The following is a 15,440-nucleotide window of genomic DNA, read 5'->3' as shown; positions in this document are numbered from 1 at the left end:
ATTTTGCTTGTTACAACTAAATGGTTAAGGGAATTATCAAAAAATAGTTCAGCAAAAGAGTATTTGTGAAAATCGTTCGAAAATTGTTCTATCTCACTATGAAATCATTAAGTCCTTGTCTGAGGGCTTACTAAGCTGTTGTTGCCAGTTGAGCCTTTGTTAATGTTTTGTATATTGTGTTCTGTTGGCTTCTGTGTTACTTTCCTGTCTAGTTGGATGTGCTCCTATTGAGATGTCAGTATTGTAGAATTTAGAGGAACTCCAGAATATTTAACTGGGCCATGAATTCACATGGCGTTGGCTGTGGAATGTGGGTGTAGCTGCTGCGGCTTCTGACGTATGGGGTCGGGGGAGGGGGAGGCTGCCTGTCCCCACTTGGAGAAGACCACAGAGTTCTCAGCCTGAAGACCAGTGTATCTGGAGTTTTCAGCAGTTTGGCATCTCTGCAAAGCTTAGTCGTGAGGTAGTGGAGTCGGGCCATTGCATGGTGGTAACTTTGGCAGAGCGGGGACTCAGCCTGTACCCCTCCTGAGGGCACCAAAGAGTTTTCAGCCATGAGAAATATTTCTTGAATTATTAACTGTTTGAATGAATGTTTATCCACTTTATCCTTACCTACTATATCTTATAAGGATAGGTGGATACCTTTTCCACCTATCTTCCTATTTTATACAGTTTACTTTTTCCTTTCACACTATTTTTAACCATACTAGACAACTTCCCTCTCCAGTAATTAACATGATGCCTTTCTTCATTTTGGAGACAGGGAGCCAATTGGAGCTGTTTCTGGCTTTGTTCAGGAGTAACCTTGTGGTATGCAGGCAATCATGTGGTATCAGGAATTTAAACCTGGTCAGCTACATTGCAGGGCACGTTCCTTAACTCCTGTACTATTTTTCTGGCCTAATTATGCCTCTTTCAATTTATGTTTTTATGCACATATGATTCTCTTTGAGAAATGCTCTAGTCATCTCCCTTGATTGGGCTACTATTCATTATTTTTTAAGACTTTGCTCACAAATCACCTTCCTAAAATACTTGCTGAGTAATCCGAATAATAAGCAGCCATTCCAAAACATGTTTGATATTTCACCTAGAATGAAAGACTGTCTTAACCAGCATTGCAGTGTTCCTGAAAGTCACCCTAATAGACCTCCACACTATGTATAAACATCCAATATAATTATAGTAACAGAAGTAATATTTTCCACTCATTCTCCAGGTGCCAATGAACTGGCAGTGCAAAAAGCAAAGGCAGAAATCACCAGGCTCATAAAAGAAGAACTAATCCGGTTGGTGAGTGAAAACCTTAAGGATTTATTTTTTGCAATAAATGTTTTATTGAAATGTAATATGAACGCAGAATTAACAAATCATATTGGTCAATGAAATTTACAAAGGAATCATACTGATGTCCTGTCCATATGGAGAGCTATAGAAGGTTATTATCACCCTGGAAACTACCACACACGTCTTAGAATTAGGCTCCTTGAATGTAAATACTCTGTAGTATTAACATTGTAGATCAGTTTTGCCTTTTTGAACTCCATATTTAATGAAATTACGTGCAGCATGCTTTTTAAATATCTAATTTCTTTCACTCATCATTATTTTGAGGAAAATCAGTCCATGTTGTTGTATCAAACTGCAAATTCATTCATTTTTTCGACTATATTTATATTTACCTATGTCACTATATCTTGATTAATTTATATGTTGAACCTTAGATTTTTTTTTTTTATGAATACCACTTCTATGAGCATTTTTCCATGTCTCTTTGGTACACATTAATATGCTTTCTCTTGGCTATGTAGTTTGAGGTAGAATAGGGTATTTGTATTTAAGCTTCAAATTTGTATTGCTAAATGACTTTCTAGACAATTTACATTTTCTTTACCAGTGTATGAAAATTCCAGTTTTTCTACATTTTTTTCCCCAGAGTGTTGTTAGTGTTTTTAAACTTAATGCAAAAATTTAATGTGATTTTTAAAATGTCTTTTATAGACCATAAGAGAGGCAGACTGGTCCTTGTGTCTTTAGTGCAGTAAACTTTTAAACTTTCCATACAATGTCTCCATTGGAATAATGGACCTTTGAATGAAAACTCCTTGCTCAGAATGTGATTTATTTAATTTGTTTGTTTGTTTTTGGCCATACTCAGTAATACTCAGGGATTACTCCTGGCTCTGCACTTAGGCATTATTCCTGGCAGCGTTTTCAGGAACCATATGGGGCCCTGGGGATCAAACCCAGGTTGGTAGCAAAAGGCAAATGCCTTATCGACTGTACTGTCTCTCTGCCCCTGCTTAGAATGTGATTTATAAGGCTTCCTCCTCCCCCACCCCCAGGGCCAGAGCCCTGGTGTGTCCCCAAGACCAAAAAGTAAAATTTTTACTCAGAAGTTGTAGGGGGGAAGGTTTAAATATAGCTGGTACCAAAAAAAAAAAAAAAAGAGAGAGAATAAGATAAACCTTTAAATCTTGCATTTAATACTGTTTAACTAGATGCTAGGTTTTATTGATGTTTACCATTAGATTTTAAGGATTAGTTGATATACCTCACAGAATTATCAAATGGTGCGATTTTTTTAATATAACAACATATGTTAAATAGTATTAAAAATACTTTAATAATGGGCCAGAGCGATAGTTCAGTGTATGGGGTACTTGCACATGGCTGACCCAGATTTTGTCTCCGACCAGGCACCCGACATGGTCCTGGCTCCCCATTTAGTTTCACGATAGGAGTAATTCCTGAGTAAGGAGCCAGGAGTGTGCAGGTGTGCTTCCCCCCACACACAAAAAGATTTAAAAATACAAAATATTCTGGTAGTTTTATAAATTTGAATGGGATATAACCTTAACAATTAATGTGTTTGTTTTTGAAAATTCATGTTTTTTCCTCTTTTCTGACAATATGTTTTATTTTTCTGTTGCAGCAAAATTCATATCAACCAACAAATAAAGGAAGATACAAAGTCCTGTAGAACAACTGAGATAAACTTTTTACTTATTCTGGTCTGTGATACTTGTGGCAGTTGTCAGCAGTTTACAATGTATTGTAAATTGAGATTTTTAAAACTCTGTCCTGCTGATTTTTTAAAAATAAGAAAAGCCAGTATTTGCTAAAGAAAACTTTCAGTAAGTACCCTCAGAATTACCAGACTATGAAGCAGGCCTGTTTTCTTAGTACGTCCTTTAATGAAAAACTTAATATCATTATTTTAAATATCTGGATAATATTCCAGAAGTTCAACAAAATGGAAATATTTGGACTTTCTGTTGAAGGTAATAAAGTACACAAGTCACTAAGGGGCTATTCACCTTTATCCTTTTGAAATGAAATTATGATCATCTTCTCAGAAAAGGTAAAATTCTCTGTCTAATTCTTCGTGTTCCACTTGAGCTTAAATAGTCTCAGTGGATAACATGAACTGGATTTAAGAATGTCATAGTAGAATTTTTACAAAATGGGATTAGAGTTTTTGTTTAAATTTTTATCATTGTAAATGGGCAATTGTTGGACTGATTTTGGTTTTGTAAGATTAAACATTTGTAGTATAAGAAATGTTTGCATTTCTTTATAGTTCTAGTATTCACTCCTTTTAGGTTCCTCTTGTAGTCTCTGGTGCTATGACTAGCTTCATCAAAAGAAAATTATTTATAGCCTGTAAATATTAATATGATCCTTCTCTCTGAAAGTGTTTCTATATACATCTATACATATGGTATAAACAAACACCCTAATTTCTTAGTTTGCTTTTTCTTTAGAATTATTGAATAGGTTGTGAGTTTTCTTTCTTAAAAATTTCCACGTATACAGGGGTTGGAGTGATAGTACAGAGATTGAGCACTTGCCCTGCACACTGCTGACCTGGGTTTGATCCCTGGCACCCCTAATGATCCCCTGAGAGCTGCCAGTAGTATTCGCTTAGCACTGAGTCGAGTAAGCCCTGAAAGCTGCTGCTTGTGGCCCAAAAAGTAAAAAAAAAAAAAATAAAGTTAAGCGCTGGAGAAGTATCTCCAAGCTTGTATGCTTTGCATGTAGGAGGCTTAGGTCTAAAGCCTGGCACTCTGTTGTCCCTTAAGCACTGCCAGTAGTGACCCCCCAAGCACAGAGTTGGGAATAGCCCTTGAGCAACTGCTAGCTGTGGCCTCAAAACAAAACAGTTTATTTTTCCAGCATATATATTAGAGATGTTACTGGTAGAGTACTTGCTTTACATATGTGAAGCTTGAAGTTTGATTACTAGCACCAAATATTCTCTTAAGCACTAAGCTGGGAGTAGTTCCCAAGCATTGCTTGGGGTATGCCTCCAAAATAAAAATAAGACTATTTTCTGGTCTGCAGAGTAGTGCAGGATTTAAGTAGTTGCCTGGCACACAGCCAGCCCATACTGGTTTGATCCTGGCGTGGAATATGGTCCATTGGACACTGTGAGGCATAAACTCTGAGAATCACTGTGTGTTGCCCAAATCCCCACCTCACTCTCAGTGTTTCTTTTTTCAGTTTTTTTTTTTTGGTCACATTTAGCAGTGCTAAGGGCTTTATCCTGGATCTGAATCAGAAATCACTTTTGGCGGGCTTGGGGGACCATGTGAGATACAGGGGATCTGGCCTTTCCCACTGTACTGTCACTCTGGCCCTGCTCAGTGTTAAAAGTGTAATGTGTTTAGGCTTAGACTTAAACAGCTCTCAAGGAAATTAGGTTTATAGGCATTTATACTTTTTTTTCTTGCTTTTTGGGTCACACCCGGCGGTGTGCAGGGGTTATTCCTGGCTCTGCACTCAGGAATTACTCCCGGCGATGCTCAGGGGACCATATGGGATGCTGGGAATCGAACCCGGGTCGCCCTCATGCAAGGCAAATGCCCTACCCGCTGTGCTGTCACTCCAACCCCCATTTATACATTATTTATTTGGGAGCCAGGGATATGACTCAGCAATAAAGTATAATATCTTGCATGTGTGTGAGGCCCTGTGTTGATCTCTCACACAGTAAAAAAGAATTTTTATTTTTGATTCCTCACATCTGTGGTTTATTTTGTTTTTTTGCTTTTTTTTTGTGGGGCGGTGGGGGTGCAGGGCACACCTAGCAGTGCTCAGGCCTTACTCCTGTCTCTATACTCAGGAATCACTTGTAGTAGAGTTTCACTAAGTAGGGTGCCACGGATTGAACTTGGGTCGGCTGCATGCAAGGCAAGCACCCTACCCAGTGTTCTACTGCTTTGACCTCTTTCTGTGTTTTCTAACTCACCTTGTTATTTAATCACTGAATACTCTTCAAGACTCCTGGTATATCAACCTTTGTGTTCTCTCAATGTAAAAACATTTTTAAGAATTCTGTAGATGATAGTTCCTAAATTAAGAGAGACAGAAGAATCTTTTGAGTAGTCCCATACTGTGTGTCATTAATCTCCCTCCCTGCCACCACCCCCCCCTTTTTTTTTTTTTTTTTTGGGCCCACAACTATAGCTCCTCTGTGCTTACTCCTGACTCTGCTCAGGGATCTCTCCTGGTAGGCTTGGAGGACTATATGGGATGCCAGAGATCAAACCCAGGTCTGCTGTGTGCAAGGCAAATGCCCTACCCGCTGTACCATCACTCTGGCCCCCTTTGAATACTCTTTACTTAGAATTCTTTGAGAAGCATACTATAGCTGTCAAGTTGAACAGTATTTTAAGCACCTAAAATGAAAAGAAAATTGGTTATTAAGTATAAAGTTAATATTACTTTAAAATATAGATGCAGCTGAAAAATATTTTTTGACTTCATATATATTCACTTTTTTTAGAAGAAGAAAAAGGACAAATCATGTAATGCAGAACCAAATAAACTGTTTAAAATTTCAGGCATGTTGGGCTCCTTTTTTCCACCAAATGCATTTATTTATTTATTTTTTCTTAACCCCGTTGAATGGAGATTATTTCTTTTGACAGTATTGTGGTTGTCCCACTTTGGTGACAATTGGTGCTTCCATTAGTCTTCTGGATCACTTTAATATTGACAGTTTTACTTCATTTTATCATTATTACCTTATGCTTCTATAGCTGATTGTAATGAGCCACTTAGAATCTTTTCTTCTGAAATGAAACACTGTTACATTTTTTTATTGTCAAGCTGACTCTTTAATTTTTAAGTTTTAAATGATGTACAGACTAATTTGTTTTTTAATGCAATATCAGTATTTACTCATGTTTTATAAATTCCTTTTAAAATAAAGTTAATTCAGTTTGCATTTTCTTAAAATAATTTTTGCCATTTATCCCGTTTTATTTATATTGATTGTGAAAGAAGTAAGTACTTGTCTTTAATAATTTTCATCACTAAAAATTTGAAATACAGTTCAGTCAGTAAATCAGGAAGTTCAATTAGTATCTTCCTCAAGAAACCTTTTAGTCTTGATGATATTTGGCTTTGGCATAAGACAGATTGTAGGCGAAACAATACATTCACGTGCCCATCTGCATTTTAATAGTGACCATTTTATAAAATGGAGGTTTAGAATAAAAGAATGATGACAAAGTGCTCTGACTTCATTTTAAATTTAATTAATTCTTATTTTTTTGACTAGACCTGGCGATTTTCAGGGGTTACTCCCAGCTTTGCATTCAGGAATCACTCCAGCTGGAGCTCAGGGAACCATGTAGGATACCAGGGATGGCATCCGGTGGGCAGCATGCCTGGACTATCTCAGGTTCTTTCTGACTCCATTTAGACATGTCTTGTTGATGTACACTTAGTATCCAGTTGTTCTACAGATGGTCTCAGAGCACTCTGAACTACAGTCCAGTTTCTTTCTTTTTTTTTTTTTCTTTTGAGTCATACCCCGCTATGCTATGACTCCTGGCTCTGCACTTAGCATTTACTCCTGGCATTGCTCAGGGGACCAGATGGGATGCCGGGGATCAAATCCGGGTCAGCCTCCTGCAAGGCAAACACCCTACCTGTTGTACTATCGCTCCCGCCCAAGTTGGTTTCTGTCCTCGCCTGGCAGTTCTCCAGGTCTACTGCTTGGCACTTGCTTGGGGCTTGTTCCTGATGATTCCCAGGAGACCATGAAGTGCTCAAGAATTGTACTTTAGCCTCCTGCATGTGCTCCAGCAGCTGTTTCCACTCCTGCTATTCCTTTTCTTTTTATGAAAATCATTTCTGTTTGTTTTCGAGCCACAGACAGCTGTGGTCAGGTCTTAATTCTGGCTTGAGCTCAGGGATCACTCCTGGTGGGGCTTGAGCTGGAGTCAGCCCTGTGCACGACAAGTGCCGTATCACTGTACTCTCTTTGGCCTCTCCTGCTGCTCCTTTGAGTGTAGTTAGTCACTGCTTGTGAAGAGTTTTTGGCTTACTTGTGTAGCTTTTCAGTACCAGAGATTAATAAGTCTCAGAAAGTCATCTGTGGGGTCTCTTCTAACTAATGCATCAGCATCTTAAAAATCTGAAGACTAGAAAGCAAAGAAGTCTCTAAAATTGTGGATCTGGAAAGATAGTCCAGCGAGTAAGGCACTTCTAGGTCCCCTGAGCACTTCAGGAGTAATTCTTGAGTGCAGAGCCGGGAGTGACCTACCATCCTCCCACCCCCACCCCCGAAAAAAGGCCTCTAAAATTGTGACTTTTTTAAGTTAATTAATTTTTTAATTGAATCACTATGAGATGGGCTGGAGCGATAGCACAGCTGGGAGGGTGTTCACCTTGCATGCAGCTGACCCGGGTTCGATTCCTCCGCCCCTCTTGGAGAGCCCGGCAAGTACCGAGAGTATCTTGCCCGCATGGCAGAGGCTGGCATGCTCCCTGTGTCGTATTTGATATGCCAAAAACAGTAACAAGTCTCACAGTGGAGACATTACTAGTGCCCGCTCCAGCAAATCAATAAACAACGGGATGACAGTGATACAGTGATACACTGAGAGATAGATCCTTACAAAGCTGTTCACGATTAGGTTTCAGTCATACATTGTTTCAGCCTCCCTCCCTCCACCAGTGTCCGTTTCCCAGCACCAGTGTCCCCAGTTCCCCTCCCATCACCTCCTTCCTCCCCCATTGATTATCTTAACAGCTCATTTATCTATTGCCTTCCTTGCTTTTGTAAATTGCCAGTTAAGATCCCTTAGTAAAATACCCTCTTAATCTTTTTATTTGTTTGTAAGTTTTTAATTGAATCATCATGAATTACAGTTACAAAGTTACTATGATTGAGTTTCAGGTGTATGATGTTCCAACATGAATCCCTCACCAGTGTTCATTTTCCTCCACCAATTCCCCAGTTTGCCTCCGATCCCCCAGCCTGCCTCTATGGCAGTCCTTTTTCTCTTGCTTTTTCCCTCCCATCTTCCCTCACCCCACCCCCCTTTTTAGGTGCTGTGGTTTACTATACTGTTAGCGATAGGGTATTAATGCATGTCACTTGACTTCCTTTATGTACCTAGCCCTGGTCCAGAGTCACCACTTCCCTCAGTCATTGTGCCAGTGGGACCCTTTCTGATGTATTTCCCTTGTCCCTGCCCCTAGGTCCAAACTTCCTACTAAGGACTAGTTTTCCTACTGTTTGTTTTTGTTGCCTTTGGGTTTTAGTTATTTCCCTACTATATTTCTTTTTTTAAATGTATTTTAATTTCTTTTATTGGCTCACTGTGTGATAGAACATTACAAAATCGTTGGATTGCATTTCAGTCATACAATGTTCTAACACCCATCCCTCCAACAGTGTCATTTCCCAGCACCAGTGTCAACAGTTTCCCTCCCACCGCTTCAGTTTCTCACCCCCACCCCAGCCTACCTCTATGGCAGGTACCTCTCTCCTCTCTCTCTTTCGCTCTCATTTTGGGCATTATGGTTTGCTATACAGATATTGAAAGGTTATTATGTAAATCCCTTTACCTGCTTTCAGCCCTCAGATCTCGTCCAGAGTGATCATTTCCATCTGGTATTGTCATAATGGACCCCTCTGTATCTTAACTACCCTCCATCTCCCACACCATTGACCAACCATTGACCCGTCCTTCTGGCTTGTTTTCCTACTGTATTTCTTTATACCCTACATATGAGTGAGATCTTTCTGTGTCTGTCCCTCTCCCACTGACTCATACAGCATGATTCTCTACATATCTATCTATGTATCTGCAAATCACATGACTTCATCTTTTCTTACAGTATTCCATTGTGTAGATGTCTTATAGTTTCTTTATCCACTTGCCTGTTCTTGAATGCAAATGTCTTTTCTGCGTTGTGGTTTTGGGCACTTGGGATATATTCCCAGTAGTGGAATTGCTGGGTTGTATGGAAGCTCAATTACTGGATTTTTTTTTTCTTTTTGGGTCACACCTGGCAATATTCAAATGTTATCCCTGGCTCTGCCTCAGGAATCACTCCTAGGGGTGTTCAGGGGACCATATGGGATGCTGGGACTCGAACTTTGGTCGGCCACGTGCAAGGCAAATGCCCTACCTGCTGTGCTATCACTCCAGTCCCTCCATCCGGCTTTTTGACAAAATACCTAAATTATTTTCCAAAAAGGCTGGACCCATCAACATCCCCGGTAACAGCGAATGAGGGTCTCTTTTACCCTGCATCCATGCCAACACTTTTTTTTTTTTGAGTGACATCCTTTGTGGTATGATGTGTTATCTCATTGTTTTGATTTGCATGTCATGATAGTTGGTGACAGAGAATGTTTTTTCATAGGCTCTTTGGCCATTTGTGTTTCTTTTTCAAGGAAGTTTCTATATATTACCCCCCCTTCCCTGCTCTTTTGTTTTTGTTGTTATTTTGGTTTTGGGCCACATCTGGCAATGCTCAGGGGTTACTTCTGGGTCTGTACTCAGGCGTCACTCCTGGGCAGGAATTTGGGTGACCACCTGGGTACTGGGAATCAAACTAGGCTAGCTTCATATAAGGCAAGTGCTTTACCCACTGACTGTCTCTCTAGCCCCAATGCTACCATGGTTTATTGTCTTGAGTGGCTTGTCCATTGTGATCCACAAAAATATTTAGTTTTATATGTGGAGCTCTCAGTTTTTTACATTGTGACACATAGTTTTATGGGATCTTAGGGTTGGGAATGTAGTTCAGTGGAAGATCATATATGTAGCATGCCTGAGGTTCTAAGTTTTACTTTTGTCATCATACTAAGAATAATAAGAGCCCAGAGCAATAATACAGAGGGTATGGCACTTGCCTTGCATGTTACTGACCTTGTTTCAATCCTTGGCACCCAGTATGGTCGTCTGAACTTTACTGGGAGTAATCCTTGAATGCAGAGCCAGGAGTAAGCCCTGTGGGTTTGTCCCCAAAACCATAAAAAAATAAATAAATGATATTAACTAATATATGGTGCCGTTTTGTATAGAAAGCTGAAGGTAATCTAAAATTGCTGTGTGTATATATGTGTGTATACACAAACATATGAGTGAATAAATGTATCCTGGAGAAGGTAAGAGGATATCTTTTTATTTAAGTTAGTGTTTAGCCTTAAGAAATCCTAATAAGATCTTACTAGAATTTATGGGGTATTTGGAGAATATCTGGAGAATAACATTTTTTTTTTTTTGGTGGGGGAGGGAAGTTGTCACACCTGACTGTGCTTCTCTGCTTGGGACTTCCCTGGCACTCTGCTCAGGGATCACTCCTGGCAGGCTTTGGAGGACCATTTGGAATTCCAAGAATCAACCTGGGTCAGTTGTATGCAAGGCAGGCATTTTACCTACTGTACTCTCTCTGGCCCCAGAATGCCATCTTTTGTTTGTTTGTTTGGGGGCCACACCCAGCAGTGTTTGGGGCTTACTCCTGGCTCTGCATACAGGGATCTCACTGGCAGTGGTCTGGAGACCATCTGGAGTGCTACGGATCAAACCTGGCTTGGCTGTGCAAGGCAAGCCTTTTACCCACTATACCATCACTCCAGCCTTATAGACCCCTTAATGAAAGACTTTTTTTTTTTTTGCTTTTTGGGTCACACCTGGCGATGCACAGGGGTTACTCCTGGCTCTGCACTCAGGAATTACCCCTGGCGGTGCTCAGGGGACCATATGGGATGCTGGGATTCGAACCCGGGTCGGCCGCATGCAAGGCAAACGCCCTATCTGCTGTGCTATCGCTCCAGTCCCCGAAAGACTTTAAGACAGAAAAAATTCTGCTTTTCGTCCATCTCTCTGAAGTTCGTGTTTCCCTCTAAGTTAAACTTCCTAATATGTTACCAATCTTAGGTATTTGTAGGAACTTTAAAAAAAAACAAAACACAAAATGTTGGGGCTGGAGATAGAGAGGGTAGGATATTGGCCTTGTATGAGACTGACCTGGGTCCCTGGCACCTCAGATATGGTCCCCAGAATTCACTAGGAGTGATCCCTGAGTGCAGAATCAGGAGTAAACCTTGAGGACAGCTGACTGTGGCCTAAAAACTAAAAACTATAATATATATATATATATATATATATATATATATAATCTTCCTTAGTCAGAAATGTGAAGAAAATGGCTGGGCAAATAGCTCTCGGGCTGGAGTACGTATCAAACATGCAAAAGTCCCTGTATTCATTCATCACACCGCATGGACTCCATACATGTTGAATGGAAGCCTAATATGAGACCCCTATCCACACTTCTCCAGCACTTTTATTTTTTCTTTTTGGATCACACCCATTGATGCACAGGGTTCTGCACTCAGGAATTACTCCTCGAGGTGCTCAGGGGACCATATGAGATGCTGGGAATTGAACTCGGGTCAGTGACGTGCAAAGCAAGCACCCTACCTGCTGTGCTATCGCTCCAGCTCCTTCTCTAGCACTTTTTTTTTCTCTATGGGTCACACCTGGCAATGCAGAGGGGTTACTGCTGGCTCTGCACTCAGGAATCACCCCTGGTGGTGCTCAGAGGACCATATGGGATGCTGGGAATCGAACCCGGGTTGGCTGCGTGCAAGGCAGCTGTACTATTGCTACAGCCCCAGCCTTCTCCAGACTTTTAAGGAAAATATTAGGTGAACAAAATCAAGAAAAAGTGTCTTCTGCAAAATATTTGTTTTGTCAGGCTGGGGATTTAGTATAGCAGGTTTTGTGTTTACCTTGCATATGGCTGATCCAGGTTAAATTACTGGCACTCCATATGGTCTCCCAAACACCAGGGTGTGGTTCAAAATCTTCAACAACAACAACAAAAATACTGCTTTATCAAACATAGGAATTACTTCTGATGCTCAGGGGACCATGTGGGTTGCTGGTAGATCAGACTTGGGTTTGCTGTGTGCAAGACTAATACCCTATCTGCTGTATTATTGCTCTGACTCCTCATTCTCTTAATTTTTGTTAGAAGTTTTATAATATATTGTCACATAGATAATATAATTTGTATTTGGAAAACCTCAAGCAAGTTGCTTAAATGCTTTTGAGTGTCTTTATTAAGTCTATGGAATGGGGATCTAATATATGCCAGACATATACTGAAGTTCTTGTGAAAATCAGTTTAAGTAACATAAAACAACAATAAATAGAGCCAGGGGTTGGCATATGGTAAATATTCAATAAATACTTTTCCTTATTAGCATTACAATATGTGAATGGAGGCTGAAGCAATAGTACAGTGGGTAGGGCGCTTACCTTTCCTGAGGCCAACCTGGAATCTTTCCCTGGTACACAGTATGGTCCCCCGAGTACTGTTAGGACCAATCCCTGAATGCAGAGCTAGAAGTAAGCCCTGAATACTACTAAGTGTGGCCCTAAAATAAAATTCTATTCAATATTGCAATGAACTTTGTATGTTAAAATGTTCAAAGTGAGATTCCTTTTTCCTATGTCTTTTACATCAAATGAAAGAATACTTGATTGAACTTGAATGATCAGAGCAGCTACTTTCTAGCTCAGCTCTGAACAGGTATTCTTTTTATGGCCTTTCTTTCACATGTATGCAATAGCTGAAATTTTTTGAGAAGGAAGGAAAAATGTTGAATGTTCAAATTTTATTTTAAGGTTCTAGACTTTTGAAACAATATTGGAGACATGTAATTAAGACATCTGAAATTGTGTTGTTGCAAATAAAGTAATTATGCAAATGAAGTAATAATTCTATGGTCTTGAAAATGCCTATATACTTAGCATTAGTACCCATATTACCAATGTATCCATATTAAGATACATTTTTCCTTTGTGAAATACTCTGAGAGACCACTCTGATAAAATTTTTGGAAGTGCCTGATCATCATGTTGATGTAGGCAGGTAGATAGGGAAAGGGCCTTGGCAATGAAACAGATTAACAAAATCTCTGGGAAGGAGAATCCTGAGACTGACCCACCTTGTGGATACAGAAAACAGACCTTCAGCAGACCCTGAGGAGGTTGGACCCCTCCCCATGAAGTTCCTGGAATTCTATCGACCTTTCCCTTAATCTGATTAAAATGTGATCCAGCCTAAAGAAGACCATCACCACTCCCAACCTCCCTGGTAACCTCCTTAGCAACGGACTTTTACCTGGGAAGAAGCCCCCACGTGGGGGCAGGTTGGAGAAACCCTATAAAGGCCACCTTGAACAAAGGAAGTGTGCGCATATGCTGCCTGAGCCCATGTGCTGCTTGTGCCCACGTGGCCGGGCACATGTGGTGCCCGAGCACATGTGTTGCCCGCATCTCCCCCCTTGAGATGTGTACTTTCATGTTTTCATGTCCAGTGCTAGGATGTGTGTAGAGCTATCTCCACCCTTGGAGAAGCCTGCATTCTCTCTTTAGTGCCTTATTCTTACTATTCTCTCTCCTACTTATCCTTCCTCCTTCCCTCAGAAACCTCTAAATAAAATCTGTTACTTCACTGCTTGTCTACTCCTGAAATTCTTTTCCGAGAGCGAAGACAAGAACCCAGTAACTCTGGATCCTGGGTGGTAGAGGCGGCTGGGGAGAAAGTGACGTCTTTCTCCTCCCTGCTTCATGGAAGTCACCTGTGGGGCCCACCGACATCAATATTTAGTGCTGTGTTCAAATTCTTTTTTTTTTTCTTTTTGGGTCACACCCGGCGATTGCTCAGGGGTTACTCCTGGCGGTGCTTGGGGGACCATATGGGATGCCGGGAATCAAACTCAGGTTGGCCGAGTGCAAGGCAAACACCCTCCCTGCTGTGCTACTGCTCCAGCCTCTCAAATTCTTTATGACTTTGTCTAGTTTATAGAACGTAAACTTCCTGTAGTCAGGAAATTGGTCTGTCCTATATCTTCAGTACTTACAAATATATGCTGAATTTAGTAAATATATGCTGAATTGACTAAGTCACTTGTCCATACTTAACATGCATAGGAAGAAGTAATAACAGATTTTAAATCTTTACTTATTAGGTCATTTAATTCACAACACTTCCAGGCAGGCATTGCTCTTTATATGTGGAAACTTCTGGAAGGAGTAGTGACTTGTGCAAGGTATCATATTAGGCAAATGGCAGAAAGACATTAAAACGCAATTTTGTTGTGACTTTCTCTGGCTACTTCTCCATTGGGCTTACAAGTCATTTGTGAGTGTTTTTTTCTTTTTTCCTTTTTAGTAGGGAAGTCACAGCTAGTGGTACTGGGGGCCATTCCTGGCACAGTGCTTGAGGTACTCCTAAGTTATCTTTTGATAGCTACCCACTGAGCTGTCTCCATGGCCGGAGAGTTTCTGTGTCTTTAGTGGCTTTATGTATAATGCCATTTCAGATGGAAGTTGAGTTAAGGATCTTGAATAGACATAATATGGAATTGGAGGGCTACAATCCATGCTTAGTTCTATTTCAAATAAAAGATAATTTGTTACAAGTGTTTTTAAAAGATTAATATGTCCTCAAATCTGTATATATTTTAACTTTTTAATATACTTTCCTTTTGCATATAATTAGTACTACCATGGATGGCCAATCTTGTTTGTTTTTGGGCCACACCCAGTGGTTACTTCTGGCTCTACACTCAGGAATTAGGCCTCGGGGTTCTCAGGGACCATATGGTATTGAATCTGGGTCAACTTTGTGCAAGGGAAGTGTCCTACCTGCTGTACTATCAACCCTATGTGCAGTCTTAAATTTTAAGTTACAGTTCATAGTTTTAAATTGTAGTTATACCTAGAATTATGTTACGGAATCCTGCCAGGGAATGGATAGACTTATACATCGTACCTGTTGTGTTTTCCCTCCTGGTTCTACCTGTAAAGTATTTTCCTCTTTGCCTATTGGAGCAGTGATAAAACTGATCAGAATCATCTGTCAAGTCTGGGAGTGGGGCCTGCGGGGGAGCCAGAAACCTCACAATATAACTACATTAACCGAAGTTGGTAAACTGTTTCATCCCTTCCTGTAATGAAATAAAGAATGACAATTCTTATGTTATGGATGTAAAATCTTTACAGATATTACACAAAATGAGACTTTCCATTATCATACGTTCTTAGGGCCAAACACTTACTAACTACTGAACATGAACATTTCAACCTGCCTATGCATAAGCA

General features: G+C 40.3%; 1 protein-coding gene across 1 annotated transcript in view; it reads left to right on the top strand.

Annotated features, from left to right (window-relative positions):
- The window catches only part of DDX46 (DEAD-box helicase 46), a 48,628-nt gene extending 42,777 nt beyond the window's left edge, over positions 1-5,851 (top strand). Inside the window, exons 22-23 of the mRNA XM_055142423.1 lie at positions 1,223-1,296; positions 2,939-5,851. Of these exons, the coding sequence (XP_054998398.1) occupies positions 1,223-1,296; positions 2,939-2,986 (122 nt within the window). The 3' untranslated portion in view covers positions 2,987-5,851. The remainder of the gene's footprint in view (positions 1-1,222; positions 1,297-2,938) is intronic.
- Positions 5,852-15,440: the final 9,589 nt, after the last annotated feature.

This window comes from Sorex araneus, chromosome 6, assembly GCF_027595985.1.
Source record: "Sorex araneus isolate mSorAra2 chromosome 6, mSorAra2.pri, whole genome shotgun sequence".
Classification (NCBI taxonomy): Eukaryota; Metazoa; Chordata; class Mammalia; order Eulipotyphla; family Soricidae; genus Sorex; species Sorex araneus.
The sequence above is the reverse complement of the archived record's forward strand: the minus strand, read 5'-3'. Positions and strand labels throughout refer to the sequence as shown.